Genomic DNA, 19,399 nt, shown 5'->3' on the forward strand with positions numbered 1-19,399 from the left:
CTCCCTAGAGCATCCCTCCTGGAGAGGGCATCGGCATTTCCATGGGCTGCACCTGATCTGTGGACGACAGAGAAAGCAAAGGGCTGTAAGGATAGGAACCAGCAGGTGACCCGGGCGTTACTGTCCTTATTCCGTGACATCCAAACCATGGTTCGTTACGAGGGTGAAGTGCCGTCCCAATAAGTAATACTTCAGCGTTTCTAGCGCCTTTCTTTCTCCACTGTGGAATATCTTTGTTCCCGTGGCAACAGTTTCCGGCTAATGTACATGACTGGGTGTTCCTCACCTTCTTGGAGCTGTGATAGGATGGCACCCACCCGTTTCGGATGCATCGGTCTGAACCACCAGTGGTTTGGAGAAGTCCGGTGTCACCAGCACGGGTTCAGAACACAGTGCTCCCTTTAGGTTCTGGAAGGCTTTCTCTGTCTCCTCGGTCCACTTCACCTGGGCGGGCAGACAGCTCCTAGTCAGATAGGTCAGGCTGGCTAGGGAGGTAAAGTGGGGAATAAATCTCCGGTAGTAACTAGTCAACCCCACAAACGTGCATACCTGCTTCTTGGTGAGGGGGCGGGACCAGTCCTGAATCGCCTCCACTTTCTTCACCTGGGGTTTGACACATTCCCTCCCGATCGTGTACTCCAGGTCCTCAGCCTCCCGCAGGCCGAGCTGACATTTCTTTGGGTTTGCTGTTAGCCCCGCCTTCCGTAAGGCCTGCACTACCGCGCTCACCTGGTTTAGATGGGTCTCCCACTCACTCCCATGGATCACAATATCATTGATGTATGCCGCCGCATACTTCCAATGGGATCGGAGAACCCGGTCCATCAACCTCTGGAAGGTGGCCGGGGCCCCATGCAGCCCAAAGGGCAGCTTCTTATATTGGAACGTCCGTCAGGGGTGGCGAAAGCAGTTTTCTTCCGTGCCTCGGGAGCTAAGGGCATTTGCCAATAATCGTTTGTCAGGTTGAGCGTGCTGATAAATCGGGCTGTCCCTAGCCGTTCGATTAATTCATCAATTCGGGGCATGGGGTAGGCGTCGAACTTTGAGATTTCATTTACTTTTCTAAAATCATTACAGAATCGAATGGTGCCGTCTGGTTTCGGCACCAACACTATGGGGCTGCACCACCCACTATTCGACTCTTCGATTATATCAGCTTCCAACATCGTTTTTACCTCGGTCCTGACAGCCTCTCTCCTTGCTTCCGGTATGCGGTAGGGTCTCAACTTCACCTTTTTCCTGGGTTCGGTGATGATGCTGTGCCAGATCGGTGTGTCCTGGTTCACTGGAGAACACATCCTGTTTTCGGCCGACCAACTCCCTCAGCTCCTGCTTCTTGACTTGACTCAGCTGCTCCTCCATTGTCACCTCTGCCGGCTCGGTCTCTGTGGTAGCCTTCTTCGGGGAAATAGAGTAGAGTAAATCACGTGCATTTCATTTCTTTAGCAGGTTCACATGGTAAATCTGGGTCAGATGCCTACGTCCCAGCTGTCCTGACCCTATAGTTGACTTCACCCACCTTCTCAATGACTTCGTATGGCCCATTCCATCGGGACAAAAACGTATATTCTGAGGTGGGGACCAACACCAACACTTTGTCTCCTGGCTGAAAGTCCCTTCGCTGTGCCCCTCTGTTGTACACCCTCGCTTGGGCCTCCAGCATGTGTTCCCGTACCAGGGGCCACAGGGTTGCCATCCGATCTCTCATTTCTCCCATGTGCTCCACCAAGGTTCGGTGGGGCGACCAAAACTCCATCCCACCAAAACATGCTAAACTTTTCAAACAAGGCATTATCATAATTTTCACAATTTCACCAGTATAATTCCAAACACATAGTGATATATATATATAAAACACAGGAAAACCAATGTTTTTGACTGCACTGGGCCTTTAAAACCGAATTGGTAATTGATAAATGCGATTAGTTGAATTGGATAGCAGGGAGACCATTGTAACAAATCTCATCTCGCGTGAAGGGATAATGGAATTGGGGCCATGTCCCAAATGGCATCCTATTCCCTATGTAGTGCACTACTTTTGACAGGGCCCATAGTACTCTGGTCAAAAGTAGTGCACTACATAGGGAATAGGGTGCCAGTGTGTCAGTACTGGGAAGGAATTCCCTTCAAAGTATTAGGGCAGGGGAGAAAGGGCACTGTTAAAATGCAGTACATTGATTCCACATGGCTGAATACAATCAGAGAGGGACAATGGGAAAGTGTATTACTGAGAGTGCTCTGGACTGAGAGGGCTTTGGCTCTGGTGCTCACTAACCATAGCAGTCAAAGGAACTAGATGTGAAAGTTTGCCCTCTATTGGCAGTCTGCCTGAAGAGACCTGTGATATAACTTCAGAAAACAGTAATGTAGCTGCAGGTGTATTATATTGCCCATTTCAATGGGATCACTGGTCAAGTAAGTACATGAGCGCACAAGTGGAGTATTATTACATTGATGTACAAAGTGCCTAAAGAGATAAATGTCTGTGCATAGTGTTTCAAGATCTGTAATATAACTGTATGATTCTCACAGAAACATTTGAGAGCTTTCTATCAGTTAACTGACCAAAATTCACCTAGGTATTTCTTAGATGATGACAAACAATTTAAAACATTCTTAAAAGCTGCTAGTGCGGTGAGGCAAGCCACTGGAAAGATTGCCAACACATAAATCCATCTGTAATCCATCAGCATGTTCAGCATGTTCTGAGAGGTATGTCAGTTGGATTTGAAGTGTACATGCAGGACTTGGAAGAAGAAGTGTCTGTCCCAAATGGCACCCTATTCCTTATTTAGTGCACTACTTTATAGCAGTGTCTTGATAAATATCAATTGACAATCCAAACCAGATTTTCTTAAGAGGCGATGCAAAAGGGGAAAATGCATACTTGTTCAAAGATCCTAGATGAAAAGTTTTGAAAATGAGAGGCTTTCATAATGTATCTCCAAAACGATTAATGATAAGATCAGTGAAAATTACACTGACAAGAGCTACTTTCTTGGTGGCCAACTCCAATTTAAAAAATAGCCTAGAGTTTTTACAGTGAAACATATGGATTGAGTTGATGAGAAAGAATGAGCGTGCCATGCATAGTCACCTGTAGGAAGAAGAGATGCTGAGTGATGTCCTGAACCAACTCCTCCTCTGCGTTCTCAGGGTAAAACTTGGCCAGGAAATTAAGGGTGATTGGTTCCTCCTTGGACACATCGTGGTCCAAAACCTGCAACAGAGACCAAAACAACATGGACAACTCAATTAGTCAGACAGTTTCTTGCCAGGCTCCTGACATCCCTAGACGATGTATGGCTGGTGAAGAAGACTACATCTCGATTCAACTCACAGTGTTCACAAACAATATAAGGGACACTGAGTACCAACCAGCACATCAATCTACTTCAGCAAGTCCGTCTGTTGCTAAGATTTACCTTCTTGTCCATCTTGATCCAGGCTACAGTGTCTTTGACATCATACTGGAACCCGAAGAACCACGTCTCTCTCAGTCCCAGAGCCCGGCACACCAGATCAAAAAGATCTTTTCCCTTCCATTTGACCTGAAAAACAGGATAGCAGCATGAATTGATATTAGGATAAATATGGGAATAGTCTCATGATGTGGGTGGAGTGAATGATTGACAGAGCAAATAGCATCTGCAGAGGGCAGTATGAAATAAAGCAGAGGGTAAGATAAGTCATAATAGTCATGATGAGAGTCATGAGAGGCGACAAATGCCTTTGCTCAGGCTGGACATAGACAGTCCATCTTTCATAAGCAGGGAGCCGCTAAAAGTATTTCTATAACCATTCAGCTCAAAGCTCAGAGAGGCATATCAGATACACATTCATTCTCAATTAAAAAGCTTTAATCTCAGATTGTTTAACTTTAAAATGCACCAATAGAACTTTAACAGTACGCCAATTCAGGCTGAGCAAGAGAGAAAGAAAAGTGCCTAGGATATCAGCTCAATATGAGAAAGAAATGAAGGACAACTGAAGTACAGTCAAGGTCAATTTAATAATGTACTTCAAAGACTCTGCACCTAAAAATGCAAACACTCAATAATTACTATTTATCAAGCATATCATTTATAAAATTATCATCCAGGCACAGACAGTAATCTGAGCAAACCTGCAATTGATGTTCTGCAGGTCTGTGTTATTTCCAATTTCCAACAGTGGTAGTGTTCAGGCTTCCTCACTTGTTAAGTACTGATGGCCTTTCCAAGTTATTATTATGATGCATTCTTTACATAGACTAAGGCCCAAGGCAATGTTAAATGGACTGTTATGTTAGTCAATTGCACTACAGTGGCTGAAAGGCAAAGGACTAAAAGTAAACTAGGCCTATTCTATACATCTGCATAGGTATTATCCTAAAGCCTATAATTTCTTCTTTAGTTGGATTCGAGAACAACATCTACATTTCATTACCCTCTTTTGGTTAATGAATTGTATTGAAGTGGTCTTAAAAAGAGCAACACAGAGGTAATCTATCTGCATACTGTTGTTTCCTCTTGAGCCTAATATGAAGAAAATATCTTGCAGATTTTACACTGTATTCACAGTGTAAAATGCATTACTAAGTTATTACTAGCATTACTAAGTTATTACTATTACACAGGTAGTTTCAAATGATGTAGTTACTGTAGCCCAGTGTTTCCCAACTCCAGTCCTCGAGTACCCACAACAGCACACTTTTTTGTTGTAGACCAAGACAAACTCACCTGATTCAACTCAATGAGGGCTTGATTATTAGTTTACAAGTTGAATCAGGTGTGCTTGTCCAGAATTGAGAAACAATGCTGTAGCCTATAGGGTCAAAGTAAAACAGAAGTGTCATCTGTGTTTGAATAAGAAACAGATTAAACTGACTGACACCTGTAGATTCTTCCTGTGTCCCAAATGGCACCCTATTTCTTATGGAGTGTGCTACTTTTGATCAGGACCCATCTGATCAAAAGGAATGCACTGCATAAGGAATAGAGTGCCATTGGGACACAGTCTGAGGGATAGCCAAGAAGGTCAGGGTGATGTCATGCTGTTGAGTGAATAGAAGGGAAAAACATGTATTTAACTAGGTGAGTCAGTTAGGAACAAAATCCTATTTACAATGACGGCCTACACCGGCCAAACCCAGACGACACTGGGCCAATTGTGCACTGCCCTATAGGACTCCCAATCACGGCCGGTTGTGATACAGCCTTGATTCGAACCAGGGTGTCTGTAGTGATGCCTCAAACACTGAGACGCAGTGCCTTAGACCACTGCTCCACTTGGGAGCCCCCAAGCAAGAGCTGGACAACGACATTGTTCATGTTCGTAGCAACTAGGCTACAAGCTACACATTGACACATACAGAAAGGGAGCACACACCTCACAACTGAATTCCATGTCTGCATCCATTGTGGTGATCCTGACATTGAAGTTCTTGGCTTGTTTTCTTCTCAATGAGTTGAGTCCCATTTTAGCTGCTAAGGCACTTGCCATGTTGACAAACCCACAATTTATTTAGCTAGACTATAACGTTAGTTATAGCTAGTGTATAGGTATAATGTGACGACGTCAACAGGTGAACACAATGTCGTCATAACAAGAATATCATGTGCTTTCCCATTCGTAGTCTTTTTAGAGACTATTTATATAATTTACATACTTTATCTTCTTCAGTGTAATCACAGTTCTGCGCGTGGGGAACCTTAAGGTTGCGCCAAAACATTCGCAAGCTAATTTAGCTTTTTAGCTATAACTTCATCTACAACTTCAGCAATTTACTGTACCCAGATTTGTAAATCTAGATTAGTAAAATATATTTACTATGGCATTATCCAACACATTTTACTTCCCGTTGTGCTATTTGGATAGCTAATTGGCTTGATATAGCTAGCTAGATCGCCTAGCTAACTTTCGGATGGGGAGCTTCACCTGTTTTGTAAACATACCCACGCGCTAACTCATACATTCGGTTGTTTCATACTCGGAAAACGGGTTCCCCGTTGAAACAGTAATTCCGTCCAAAAGTAAAGTATCCTCGCACTTATGGAAAGGTGATATATGTCTTCTGAAACCTTTTAATTACAATAACAAAAATAATCAGAACTCCATTAGCATACTATGCTAGCAGCTAACTAACTTCCTCATTCATTGAGAGGGCGGTCCTAACACATCTAGCTGAAATCAGAGATAGAAGAGAAAACGAGACACCCCACTCGCAATAGTTTTTTTGGGGGGGGGGGGGGTCAATGTAAGTCAAGGAACTAAGTAGACCAGACCCAGCTGCTATTGCGTTGGTGTCTACGGGAGATACACCCAGTTAAGTAGACCGGAACTTACTATTTTTTTCAATGGTTAATGACCTGAGTGACCAATCTTCATTTACCCACCATCTTTACTGTAATGTGAATATTCTTCTTTGGGTTGTAACTTGTGCATCCAGCGCCATCCTCTGGTCAGAAAATACAAACAGATGAGAATGACATTGATCACACTGGTATTTTGAGTGGCCAACAGTGGGCAATATATGGGCAGTAACAGAGTCATGGGTTCACTTCAGTCAGTTTGCAAAACATTTTATTAGTAGTACGGTAAAGACAAAAGCACTTAACCCGAAATGTTGAATGTACAGTACACTGGACCCAATTCTACATGAAGTGGAGATGTATCTGTCTTAAAAATTGAATTTCTATATGCAACGTTATGTTATGCCAATGAATATGCTGAATAAATGAGTTAATAAAAGCGAAAACATAAATGTTTATGTACATGACAATGTTTCTCCCAATCAGCCTGTCTGCTCTCACGTGGAATGAGCGTTCATTTTCAAGCCTCTACTCTTCCTATCTTTCCTCTGCTTACTCTTCCTGTCTTCGTGTGTGTGTGTGTGTGTGTGTGTGTGTGTGTGTGTGTGTGTGTGTGTGTGTGTGTGTGTGTGTGTGTGTGTGTGTGTGTGTGTGTGTGTGTGTGTGTGTGTGTGTGTGTGTGTGTGTTTGTGTTTGTGTGTGTGTGTTTGTTTGTTTCCTGGTAATTGTATCTGGAGAGTGATGAGGATTACCGATGCTGAAAGGTTCAGACTCTTCACAAGTAATAATGTGCTCAACAACTCACATAATAAGTTGCATGGACTCACTGTGTGCAATAATAGTGTAACATGATTTTTGAATGACTACCTCATCTCTGTACCCCACACATACAATTATCTATAACGTCCCTCAATCGAGCATTACATTTCAAACCCATATTCAACCACAAAGACCAGGGCGCACCTATTGGTAGATTGGTAAAGACACTTTGGATGGTCTATCAATACAAAGATACAGGCATCCTTCCTCACTCAGTTGCCGGAGAGGAAGGAAACCACTCAGGGATTTCACCATGAGGCCAATTGTGACTTTAAAACAGTTACAGAGTTTAAAGGCTGTGATAGGAGAAATCTGAGGATAGATCAACAACATTGCAGTTACTCCACAATACTAACCAAATTGACAGAGTGAAAAGAAGGAAGTTTGTACAGAATAAAATATTCAAAAACATGTATCCTGTTTGCAACAAGGCACTAAAGTAATACTGCAAAACATTTGGCAAAGCAATTCACTTTTTGTCCTGAAAACAAAGTGTTATGTTTGGGGCAAATCCAATACAACACATTACTGAGTACCACTCTCCATATTTTCAAGCATAGTAGTGGCTGGGTAGTTTTTCAAAATAAGAAATAAACAGAATGGAGCCCAGGCAAACTCATAGAGGAAAATCTGGTTCAATCTGCTTTCCAACAGACACTAGGAGATTAATTCACCTTTCAGCAGGCCAAATCTACACTGGAGTTGATTACCAAGAAGACAGTGAATGTTCCTGAGTGGCCAAGTTACAGTTTTAACGTAAATCTGCTTGAAAATCTATGGCAATCCTTGAAAATGGTTGTCTAGCAATGATCAACAACCAATTTGACAGAGCTTGAAGAATTTTGAAAGGAATAATGGGCAAATATTGTACAATCCAGGTGTGCAATCTTAGAGCCTTATCCAGAAAGACTCAAAGCTGTAATCGCTGCCAAAGGTGATTCTCAGGGGTGTGAATACTTATGTAAATTAGATATTTCTGTATTTAATTTTCAAGAAATTTGTAAACATTTCTAAAAACATGTTTTCACTTTGTCATTATGGGGTATAGTGTGTCGATGGATGAGAAAAAAATTGATTTAATACATTTTGAATTTCAGGCAGTAACACAACAAAATACGGAATATGTCAAGTGGTATGAATACTTTATGAAAACACTGTAAGTGCGTGAATTGGACCATTTTTCTGTCTTGTTAATGTAGCACATGAGCACATGGGGTGTGTGAAACTTACTCCTCAGCCTGAAGTGTTGCTACTTGCACCGCCGAATTGTTAACTTACCGTTGGCGCCGACTTTTAAGATGCTTCAAGAGGGCAGTCACTTTCAGGCCAATGATGGTCTTTTGAATGTCAGCATTCTCACAATAAATACATTTAATATATTCTATCACAAAAATAATAATTTGGTTGTGTTTATGAAGGTCTTAGGTAACAGAATATGAAATAAAATGTATTTCAAAGAACACAATACCATTTTCCTTAGTTTATATAACTGTAGGCTATTTGAAAAAGATGGCGCCGATAGAGATGGCAGCTTCGCTTCTAGTCCTTAGGAAACTGTGCAGTATTTTGTTTTTTATGTATTATTTCTTACATTGTTAGCCCAGAAAACCTTAAGTGTTATTACATACAGCCGGGAAGAACTATTGGAAATCAGAGAGACGTTAACGTACCAGCCCAACCAGCATTACGACCAGGAATACGACTTTCCCAAAGCGGATCATTTGCCTGCACCTCCCAAGGCATTTGAACTGATTCCAGAGGATGACCCAAAACAACGCTGCCGGAGGAGAGGGTGCCGGAGAGGGTGCCGGAGAGGTCTTCTAGTGAGGCTTCGGATGCACGCACACGCCCCCCACTGCTTCTGAGTATATTACACGCTAATGTCCAATCCCTAGTTAACAAAGTTGACAAAATCAGGGCAAGAGTTGCTTTCCGAAGCGATATCCGGGATTATAACATACTCTGTTTCACGGAAACATGGCTAGCTTGGGACATGCTGTCAGAGTCAGTACAGCCAACGGGATTTTCAGTGAATTGCGCCGACAGGAATAAACATGTCTCCGGTAAAAAGAAGGGCGGGGGTGTATGTTTCATGATTAACGACTCATGGTGTAATTGTAACAACATACTGGAACTCAAGTCCTTTTGTTCACCTGACCTAAAATTCCTCACAATCAAATGGACCATATTATCTCCCAAGAGAACTCTCCTCGGTTATCGTCACAGCCGTGTATATCCCCCCCGCAAGCGGATACCAAGACGGCCATCAAGGAACTTCACTGGATTTTATGCAAACTGGAAACATATTCTATTATTTTGGGCCGGCAGTCAAATGCAACATGGCACCGACAGAGATGGTCGCCTCGCTTCGCGTTCCTTGGAAACTATGCAGTATTTTGTTTTTTTAATGTATTATTTCTTACACTGATACCCCAGGAAATCTTAAGTCTTACTACATCCAGCCGGGAAGAACTATTAGATATAAGAGCAATGTCAACTTACCAACATTACGAGCAGGAATACGACTTTCCCGAAGCGAATCCTCTGTTTGGACCACCCAGGACAATGGATCGGATCCCAGTAGGCGACCCAAAAACAACGGCGCCGCGGAAGGGGCGGACGGAGTGATTTTCTGGTCAGGCTCCGTAGACGGGCACATCGCTTACCGCTCCCGAGTATACTACTCGCCAATGTCCAGTCTCTTGATAACAAGAGACTGATTTCAAAATTTGGCTTGTCACCGAAAACACTCACAAACTTTTAGAGATGCACAATCGAGAGCATCCTGTCGGGCTGTATCACCGCCTGGTATGACAACTGCTCCACCCACAACCGTAAGGCTCTCCAGAGGGTAGTGAGGTCTGCACAACGCATCACCGGGGGCAAACTACCTGCCCTCCAGTACACCTACACCACCCGATGTCACAGGAAGGCCAAAAAGATCATCAAGGACAACAATCACCCGAGCCACTGCCTGTTCACCCCGCTATCATCCAGAAGGCGAGGACAGTACAGGTGCATCCAAGCTGGGACCGAGAGACTGAAAAACAGCTTCTATCTCAAGGCCATCAGACTGTTAAACAGCCGTCACTAACATTGAGTGGCTGCTGCCAACATACTGACTCAAATCTCTAGCCACTTTAATAATAAAAAATGTGGATGTAATAAATGTATCACTAGTCACTTTAAACAATGCCACTTTATATAATGTTTACATACCCTACATTACTCATGTCATATGTATAAACTGTACTCTATACCATCTACTGCATCTTGCCTATGCCGCACGGCCATCGCACATCCATATATTTATATGTACATATTCTTATTCATTCCTTTACACTTGTGTGTATAAGGTAGTTGTGAAATTGTTAAATTACTTCTTAGATATTACTGCACAGTTGGAACTAGAAGCACAAGCATTTCGCACCACTCGCATTAACATCTGCTAACCATGTGTATGTGACCAATAAAATTTGATTTGATTTGATTTACCATTCATTTTTTGGGGGCACAAAATAATCTGAAACACAAACAGCAAACACATCCAACAAATTTGTAAAGTTACAAGCCTGATGTTATCATTGCATCCTATGAATATTGGACCAAATACTTAAGTTTTTCCTACTTTAATACAGGACTAAGATCGATTCGTACTACACCGGCATCCAACGCTCGTTGGATGTGGCAGGGCTTGGAAACTAGTACAGACTAGAAATGGAAGCACAGCCGCGAGCTGCCCAGTGACAAGAGCCTTCCAGATTAGCTAAATTACTTCTATGCTCGCTTTGAGGCAAGAAACAAGCATGAGAGCATCAGCTTTTCCGGACGACTATGTGATCACGCTCTCCGCAGCCGATGTGAGTAAGACCTTTAAACAGGTCAACATTCACGAGGCCGCAGGGCAAGATGGATTGCCAGGACGTGTACTCCGAGCATGCGCTGACCAACTGGCAAGTGTCTTCACTGACATTTTCAACCTCTCCCTGTCTGAGTCTGTAATACCAACATGTTTCAAGCAGACCACCATAGTCCCTGTGCCCAAGAACACTAAGGTAACCTGCCTAAATGACTACTGACCCATAGCAATCACATCTGTAGCCATGAAGTGCTTTGAAAGGCTGGTCATGGCTCACATCAACACCATTACCCCAGAAGACCTAGACCTACTCCAATTTGCATACTGCCCCAACAGATCGACAGATGATGCAATCTCTATTGCACTCCACACTGCCCTTTTCAGACCTGGACAAAAGGAACACCTATGTGAGAATGTTATTCATTGACTACAGCTCAGCGTTCAACACCATAGTGCCCACAAAGCTCATCACTAAGCTAAGGACCCTGGGGCTAAACACTTCCCTCTGCAACTAGATCCTGGACTTTCTGACGGGCCACCCTCAGGTGGTAAGGGTAGGTAACAACACATCCGCCACGCTGATCCTCAACATGGGGGCCCCTAAGGGGTGGGTGCTCAGTCCCCTCCTGTACTCCCTGTTCACTCATGACTGCATGGCCAGGCACAACTCCAACACCATCATTACGTTTTCTGATGACACAACAGTGGTAGGCCTGATCACCGACAACGACGAGACAGCCTATAGGGAGGAGGGCAGAGACCTGGCCGTGTGGTGCCAGGATAAATCAAATCAAAGTGTCACGTTCCTGACCTGTTTTTCCTTTTTCTTGTATTTATTTAGTTGGTCAGGGCGTGAGTTGGGGTGGGTTTGTCTATGTGTGATTTTCTATGTTGGGATGTTTGTGTTCGGCCGGGTATGATTCTCAATCAGAGACAGCTGTCAATCGTTGTCCCTGATTGAGAATCATACTTAGGCAGCCTGGGTTTCACGTGTGTTTTGTGGGTGTTTGTTTCCGTGTCTGTGTTTGTTGCACCACACGGTACTGTATCGGTTTATGCACTTAGTTTATTTGTTTTGTAATTCATTATTCAGTTTCGTTTTAATAAATCATTATGAACACTAACCACTCTGCGTATTGGTCCGATCCGTCTCGCCTCTCCTCGTCCGAGGAGGAGGAAGAATATGACGATAGCCGTTACACAAAGTGTATTTGTCACGTGCGCCGAATACAACAGGTGTAGACCTTAGAGTGAAATGCTTACTTACAGGCCCTAACCAACAGTGCAATTTTTAAGTAAAAAATATGTATTAGGTGAACAATAGATAAGTAAAGAAATAAAAAACTACAGTAAAAAGACAGTGAAAAATAACATTAGCGAGGCTGTAACAGTAGCGAGGCTATATACAGGCACCGGTTAGTCGGGCTAATTGAGGTAGTATGTACATGTAGGTATGGTTAAAGTGACTATGCATATACTGTATGATAAACAGAGAGTAGAAGTAGCGTAAAAGAGGGTGTGGCGGAACACAATGCAGATAGTCCGGGTAGCCAATGTGCGGGGACACCGGTTAGTCGGGCTAATTGAGGTGGTATGTACATGTAGGTATGGTTAAAGTGACTATGCATATATGATAAACAGAGAGTAGCAGCAGCGTAAAAGAGGGGTTGGGGGGGAGACACAATGCAAATAGTCCGGGTAGCCACAACCTACCCCTCAACGTGATCAAGACAAAGGAGATGATTGTGGACTACAGGAAAAGGAGGACCGAGCACGCCCCCATTCTCATCGACGTGGCTGTAGTGGAGCAGGTCGAGTACTTCAAGATCCTTGGTGTCCACATCACCAACAAACTAACATGGTCCAGGCACAACAAGACAGTCGTGAAGAGGGCATGACAAAACCTATTCCCACTTAGGAGACTGAAAAGATTTGGCATGGGTCATCAGATCCTCAAAAAGTTCTGCAGCTGCACCATCGAGAGCATCCGGACTGGTTTTATCACTGCCTGGTATGGCAACTGCTCGGCCTCCGACCGCAAGGCACTACAGAGGGTAGTGCGTATGGCCCAGTATATCACTGAGGCCAAGCTTCCTGCCGTCCAGGACCTCTACACCAGGCAGTGTCAGAAGGCCCTAAAAATTGTCAAAGACTCCAGCCACCCAAGTCATTGATTGTTCTCTCTGCTACTGCATGGCAAGTGGTACCGGAGCGCCAAGTCTAGGTCCAAGAAGCTTCTAAACAGCTTCTACCCCCAAGCCATAAGACTCCTTAACAGCTAATCAAATGGCCACCCCGACTATTTGAATTGCCCCTCCCCCCCAATGCTGCTGCTTCTCTCTGTTTATTATCTATGCATAGTCACTTTAATAACCTACATGTGCATATTACCTCGACTAACCGGTGCCCCCGCACATTGACTCTGTACCGGTACCCGCTGTACATAGCCTCGCTATTGTTATTTTACTGCTGCTCTTTAATTATTTGTTACTTTTATTTCTTATTTTTTACTTATCTATTTAAAAAAAATACTTTGCAGGTATTTTTCTTAAAACTGCATTGTTGGTTAAGGGCTTGTAAGTAAGCATTTCACTGTTGCATTCGGCGCATGTGCCAACTGTTTTTTAAATTTGATTTGTAAGTGAATTTGTCCCAATTCTTTTTGTCCCCTAAAATTGGGGGGCTACGTACAAAAAGTGCTGTTATTTCTAAACGGTTCACCCTCAAATTAAAGCTGACAGTCTACACTTTATCCTTCAAATCCAAAATGCTGGAGTACAGAGCCAAAACAACACAAAAATTGTCACTGTCACAATACTTTTGGAGCTCACTGTATGTCACTCACTGACAGTCCCTCAAATGTCCCATTGAGAGTTTGGGACTAAAAGGTTCTATCTGCAAAAGATGATTCTGAGATAATTGGCTTTAAATTTCTGAACCCTCATTGGTTTGAATGGGGTCAGTGATTTTTATTTAGAGTACTATGCTTGATACTCAAGTATATTTGAGCAATTACATTTACTTTTGATACTTAAGTATATTTAAAAGCAAATACTTTTAGACTTTTACTCAAGTAGTGTTTCACTGGGTGACTTTCACTTTTACTTGAGTCATTTTAAATTAAGGTATCTTTAATTTTACTCAAGTATGAAAATTGGGTACTTTTTCCACCACTACCTAATATTGAGATGCACCACCTCTTTTCCCCTCAGAACAGCCTCAATTAATTGGGGCATGGACTTTACAAGGTCTCTAAAATGTTCCACAGGGATGCTGGCCCGTATTGACTCCAATGCTTCCCACGGTTGTGTCAAGTTGACTGGATGTTATTTTGGTGGTGGACCATTCTTGATACACACAGGAAACGGTTGAGCGTGAAAATCCCAGCAACATTGCAGTTCTTGACACAAACTGGTGCGCCTGGCACCTACAACTATACCCTGTTCAAAGTCACTTCAATATTTTGTCTTGCCCATTCACTCTCTGAATGGCACACACATAATCCATGTCTCAATTGTCTAAAGCAGGTATTCCTCAACTGAGGTACGCTTAATGCCGTCAGGGGTACGCCAAACGCCAAATAAAAATGTGATTCACATTTTAATATATATATATATAGTATATAATTTTTTCACATTTTCAATATTTTCCAACGGTGCTATACATTTGGGTGAGTTTTTTTTTCCTCGCCTGAGTAGCCTCGTTTCACTGCCAAAAAGAAAATTAAACCATCTAGCATTCAGCGAAATAACCACACAATGTCAAATACAGGTAGCCTAGTAAAAAAAATTAACATACAATCACATTAACCGTTACTCTCTCGCGGGAATTCCACTAATGGTCCGAATGTAGCCAAACATAGTTGCTGCTCATTTCGTTTGCTCGAAAATTGATTTAAAAAAGTAAGACCCGCGTCCATAGAGACACATATCAGCTCTACTGGTTGTACCGTTACTATCAGCAGTACTACACCTGCACCTGTCGATGACACAAGTTGTTCTGCTTCCACGAGCACATCCAATGCTAGCATCAGTAATTGTTAGCCCAGTATTTTTTGTTAGCCCAACTGACAGTTGTGAATCTGATGCAGCCGAAGAGCTACTGCCCCCATCACCCGGGAAAGCACCGAACAACAGACAGGGACGTTGGACCATCGAAGAAGCGCAAATATGATGAGAACTACATTGATTTGGAGTTCACTTATATAGGGAGTAGTGCCTTTCCTCAGCCACAGTGTGTTATATGTGCAAAAGTACAATCTCACAACTCGATGAAACCTTTGCTCTTGCGCAAACATTTAGAAACAAAACATGCCAATTGAAATATAAGCCACGGGAGTGTTTTGAGTGAGAATTTAGATGACTTTCGAGTTGTAAGACATGTATAAAAGCAACAGATACCATTAATAAGAAGGGGCTAGAAGTCTTTTATATGGTGAGCTACCGAGTTCTACCGAATTCTTCCTGCTGCCATGGATATGCCTGGGACAATGCTGGGGCAAAAGGCCAAAAAAACTATACAGACAATGCCTTCATTAAACAACACTGTTTCACAAGGCATCAGTGACATGGCAGGAGATGTTTTGAAACAATTACTGCCTCACATACAAGCCAGTGAATTTGATGCGTTACAGCTGGATGAGTCAACAGACGTGGCGGGCCTGGCACAGCTCCTGGTATATGTCCGTTACTTTTATGGGGGTCAATTAAGGAAGACATCCTCTTCTGCAAACCACTGGAAACTAGGACAACAGGAGATTATATTTTTAAAGTACTGGACGGCTTTGTGACATCAAATGGACTTTGGTGGTCAAGATGTGTTTGTTGGTATCTATACTGATGGCGTAAAAGCCATGACAGGGAGACGTAGTGGAGTGGTAACGCGTGTGCAAGCAGTTGCTCCTGATGCCACTTCAGTACACTGCAGCATCCCCCGAGAGGCTCTTGCTGCCAAGGGAATGCCTGACAGCTTGAAAGACGTTTTGGACACTACAGTGAAAATGGTTAACTTTGTTAAAGCAAGGCCCCTGAACTCTTGTGTATTTTCTGCACTATGCACTGATATGGGCAGCGACCATGTAACTCTTTTAGGCAAACCACAGGTCAAGGGGTGGTAGAGGTCAGTAATCCAGGGCAGATTCAGAAAGGTACAGAATGGCAGGCAGGCTCAGGGTCAGGGCAGGCAGAGGTCAGTAACCCAGGGCAGATTCAGAAAGGTACAGAATGGCAGGCAGGCTCAGGGTCAGGGCAGGCAGAATGGTCAAAACCGGGCAGAGACAAGCACAAGACAGGGTGTGACCCATAACAACAAATATTTACAAATTTATAACAAATAAAAAACAGAAGTACTTTATTTACATAAGTATTCAGACCCTTTGCTACGAGACTCGAAATTGAGCTCAGGTGCATCCTGTTTCCATTGATCATCCTTGAGATGTTTCTACAACTTGATTGAAGTCCACCTGTGTTAAATTCAATTGATTGGACATGATTTGGTAAGACACATAACTGTCTATATAAGGTCCCAAAGTTGACAGTGCATGTCAGAGCAAAAACCAAGCCATTAGGTCGAAGGAAATGTCCGTAGAGCTCCGAAATAATAATGGCGCCGGGGGAGGGCTGCCGTTTTACGGGCTCCTAACCAACTGTGCTGTTTTGTTTGTTTTGTAAGTCATTTTGTAGATAATGTTACTGCTACTATCTCTTATGACCGAAAAGAGCTTCTGGACATCAGAACAGCGATTACTTACCTCGAACTGGACGAAGATTTTTTCTTTAATGAGTCCGACACGAAGGATATACTGCTTTGTCGAGACAAGGCTCAAATTCCTGTCATCAGCGTGAAGAAAAGACAGAGAAAAAAGGGGAGGAGGACGGGATGCCTTGTAAGAATTAGCCAACGAGTAGATAAACACCACTACCCGCGGTATTAGTGGCCAACGTGAAATCATTGGAAAACAAACTAGACGATCTACGATTAAGACTATCCTACCAATGGGACATTAAAAACTGTAATATCTTATGTTTCACCGAGACTTGGATGAACAATGACACGGATAATATAGAGGTGGCTGGCTTCTCAGTGTTTCGGCAGGACAGAGCAGTTACGTCTGGTAAGATGAGGGGTGGGAGTGTGTGTCTATTTGTCAATAACTGCTGGTGAGCGATGTCAAATATTAAAGAAGTCTCGAGGTATTGCTCGCCCGAGGTAGAATACCTCATGATAAGCTGTAGACCACACTATCTACCAAAACAGTTCTCATCTATATTATTCTTAGCTGTCTATTTACCACCACAAACCGAACATGGCACTAAGACCGCACTCAACGAGCTGTATAAGGCCATAAGCAAACAAGAAAATGCTCATCCAGAAGCGTCCCTCCTAGTGGCCAGGGCCTTTAATGCAGTCAAACTTAAATCCATTTAAGCTCATTTCTACCAGCGTGTCCTATGTGCAACCAGAGAGAAAAAAACTCTAGACTACCTTTACTCCACACACAGAGACACATACAAAGCTCTCCCTCACCCACCATTTGGCAAATCTGACCATAATTCTATGCTCCTGATTCCTGCTTACAAGCAAACCTAAAGCAGGTATTACCAGTGACCCACTCAATACGGAAATGGTCAGATGACGCGGATGCTACGCTACAGGACTGTTTTGCTAGCACAGACTGGAATGTGTTCCGAGATTCATCCAATGGCATTGAGGAGTATACCACCTCAGTCACCGGCTTTATCAATAAGTGCATCGGCGACGTCGTCCCCACCGCGACCGTACATACATTTCCAAACCAGAAGCCATGGATTACAGGCAATGTCCGCACTGAGCTAAAGACTAGAGCAGCCGCTTTCAAGTAGCGGGACACTAATTCGGATGCTTATAAGAAATCCCGCTATTTACATTTACATTTTAGTCATTTAGCAGACGCTCTTATCCAGAGCGACTTACAGTAGAGTGCATACATTTTATTACATTTTTTTATTTTTATTTTTATTTTTTTATTTTTTGTGTCAAGAACTGCAATGCTGCTGGGTTTTTCGCACTCAATTGTTTCTTGTGTGTATCAAGCGTGGTCCACCACCCAAAGGACATCAAGCCAACTTGACACAACTGTGTGTAGCACTGAAGTCAATATGGGCCAGCATCCCTGCGGAACGCTTTCGACACCTTGTAGTGTCCATGCCCTGATGAATTGGGGTTGTTCTGAGGGCAAAAAGGGGGGGGGGGTGCCACTAAATCTTAGGAAGGTGTTCCTAATGGTAGGTATACTCAGTGTATGTAGAGTGTGTGTGTGTGTGTGTGTGTGTGTGTGTGTGTGTGTGTGTGTGTGTGTGTGTGTGTGTGTGTGTGTGTGTGTGTGTGTGTGTGTGTGTGTGTGTGTGTGTGCGCACCCAGCGTGCGTGTGTGTTTTACCTGGTAGTAGTATCTGCAGCGTGATGAGAAGTCCAGATGCCCAAAGCTTCAGACTATTCATGATCAGAGTAGATTCATCAGGTCACTTTGTACTTCAGACCCTACATCCCTCTCTCTGACATCAAATGTCACACATTTTCATGACCGAGACTACTCTTCAGGTAACCACTGGTTATCTGAAAAACATTGTGGTGGAGTATGACTGCTGAAAACATCCAATGTTAACTCATACATGTAGGACTAGGCTATTGTGAGCTAAGAGATACGTCTCTGCACGATAGTGTTTGTGTCTGAAGTGCTGTTGTTACTATGTACTGTGTGTGTACTCCTGCCACTACTAACACTTTGCTACATGCCTTGGTAACTGAGGTAATGTGAGCTATGTTTGTGTTTTAACTTTCAGGTTTACACAGTCTTGTGATGTGCAGGAAGACTGGGATCAAATTCAGTGCTTGTCACTTTTGCACAATTGTATTGAGTTTGTTGGATTCCTAACATGAACCATACCATATTCATACATCAAATCAAATAAATAAATAAAATGTCCAATGCGCTGAATACAACAGGTGTACAGTTGAAGTCAGAAGTTTACATACACCTTAGCCAAATACATTTAAATTCAGTTTTTCACAATTCCTGACATTTAATCCTAAAGAAATCCCTGTCTTAGGTCAGTTAGGATCACCACTTTATTTTAAGAATGTGAAATGTCAGAATAATAGTAGAGAATTATTTATTTCAGCTTTTATTTCTTTCATCACATTCCCAGTGGGTCAGAAGTTTACACACACTCAATTAGTACTTGGTAGCATTTAAATTTAAAATGTTTAACTTGGGTCAAACGTTTCGGGTAGCCTTCCAGAAGCTTCCCACAATAAGTTGGATGAATTTTGGCCAATTCCTCCTGACAGAGCTGGTGTAACTGAGTCAGGTTTGTAGGCCTTGCTCGCACATGCTTTTTCAGTTCTTCCCACACATTTTCCATAGGATTGAGGTCAAGGCTTTGTGATGG

General features: G+C 43.0%; 1 protein-coding gene across 1 annotated transcript in view; it reads right to left on the bottom strand.

Moving 5' to 3' along the window:
* The window catches only part of nf2a (neurofibromin 2a (merlin)), a 64,596-nt gene extending 58,471 nt beyond the window's left edge, over window positions 1–6,125 (bottom strand). Inside the window, exons 1-3 of the mRNA XM_038988347.1 lie at window positions 5,371–6,125; window positions 3,426–3,551; window positions 3,098–3,220 (exon numbers count right to left, since the gene is read on the bottom strand). Coding sequence (XP_038844275.1) covers window positions 3,098–3,220; window positions 3,426–3,551; window positions 5,371–5,484 — 363 coding nt within the window. The 5' untranslated portion in view covers window positions 5,485–6,125. The remainder of the gene's footprint in view (window positions 1–3,097; window positions 3,221–3,425; window positions 3,552–5,370) is intronic.
* Between the last annotated feature and the right edge of the window lie 13,274 nt (window positions 6,126–19,399).

This window comes from Salvelinus namaycush, chromosome 1 (genome assembly GCF_016432855.1).
Source record: "Salvelinus namaycush isolate Seneca chromosome 1, SaNama_1.0, whole genome shotgun sequence".
In the NCBI taxonomy this organism is placed as follows: Eukaryota; Metazoa; Chordata; class Actinopteri; order Salmoniformes; family Salmonidae; genus Salvelinus; species Salvelinus namaycush.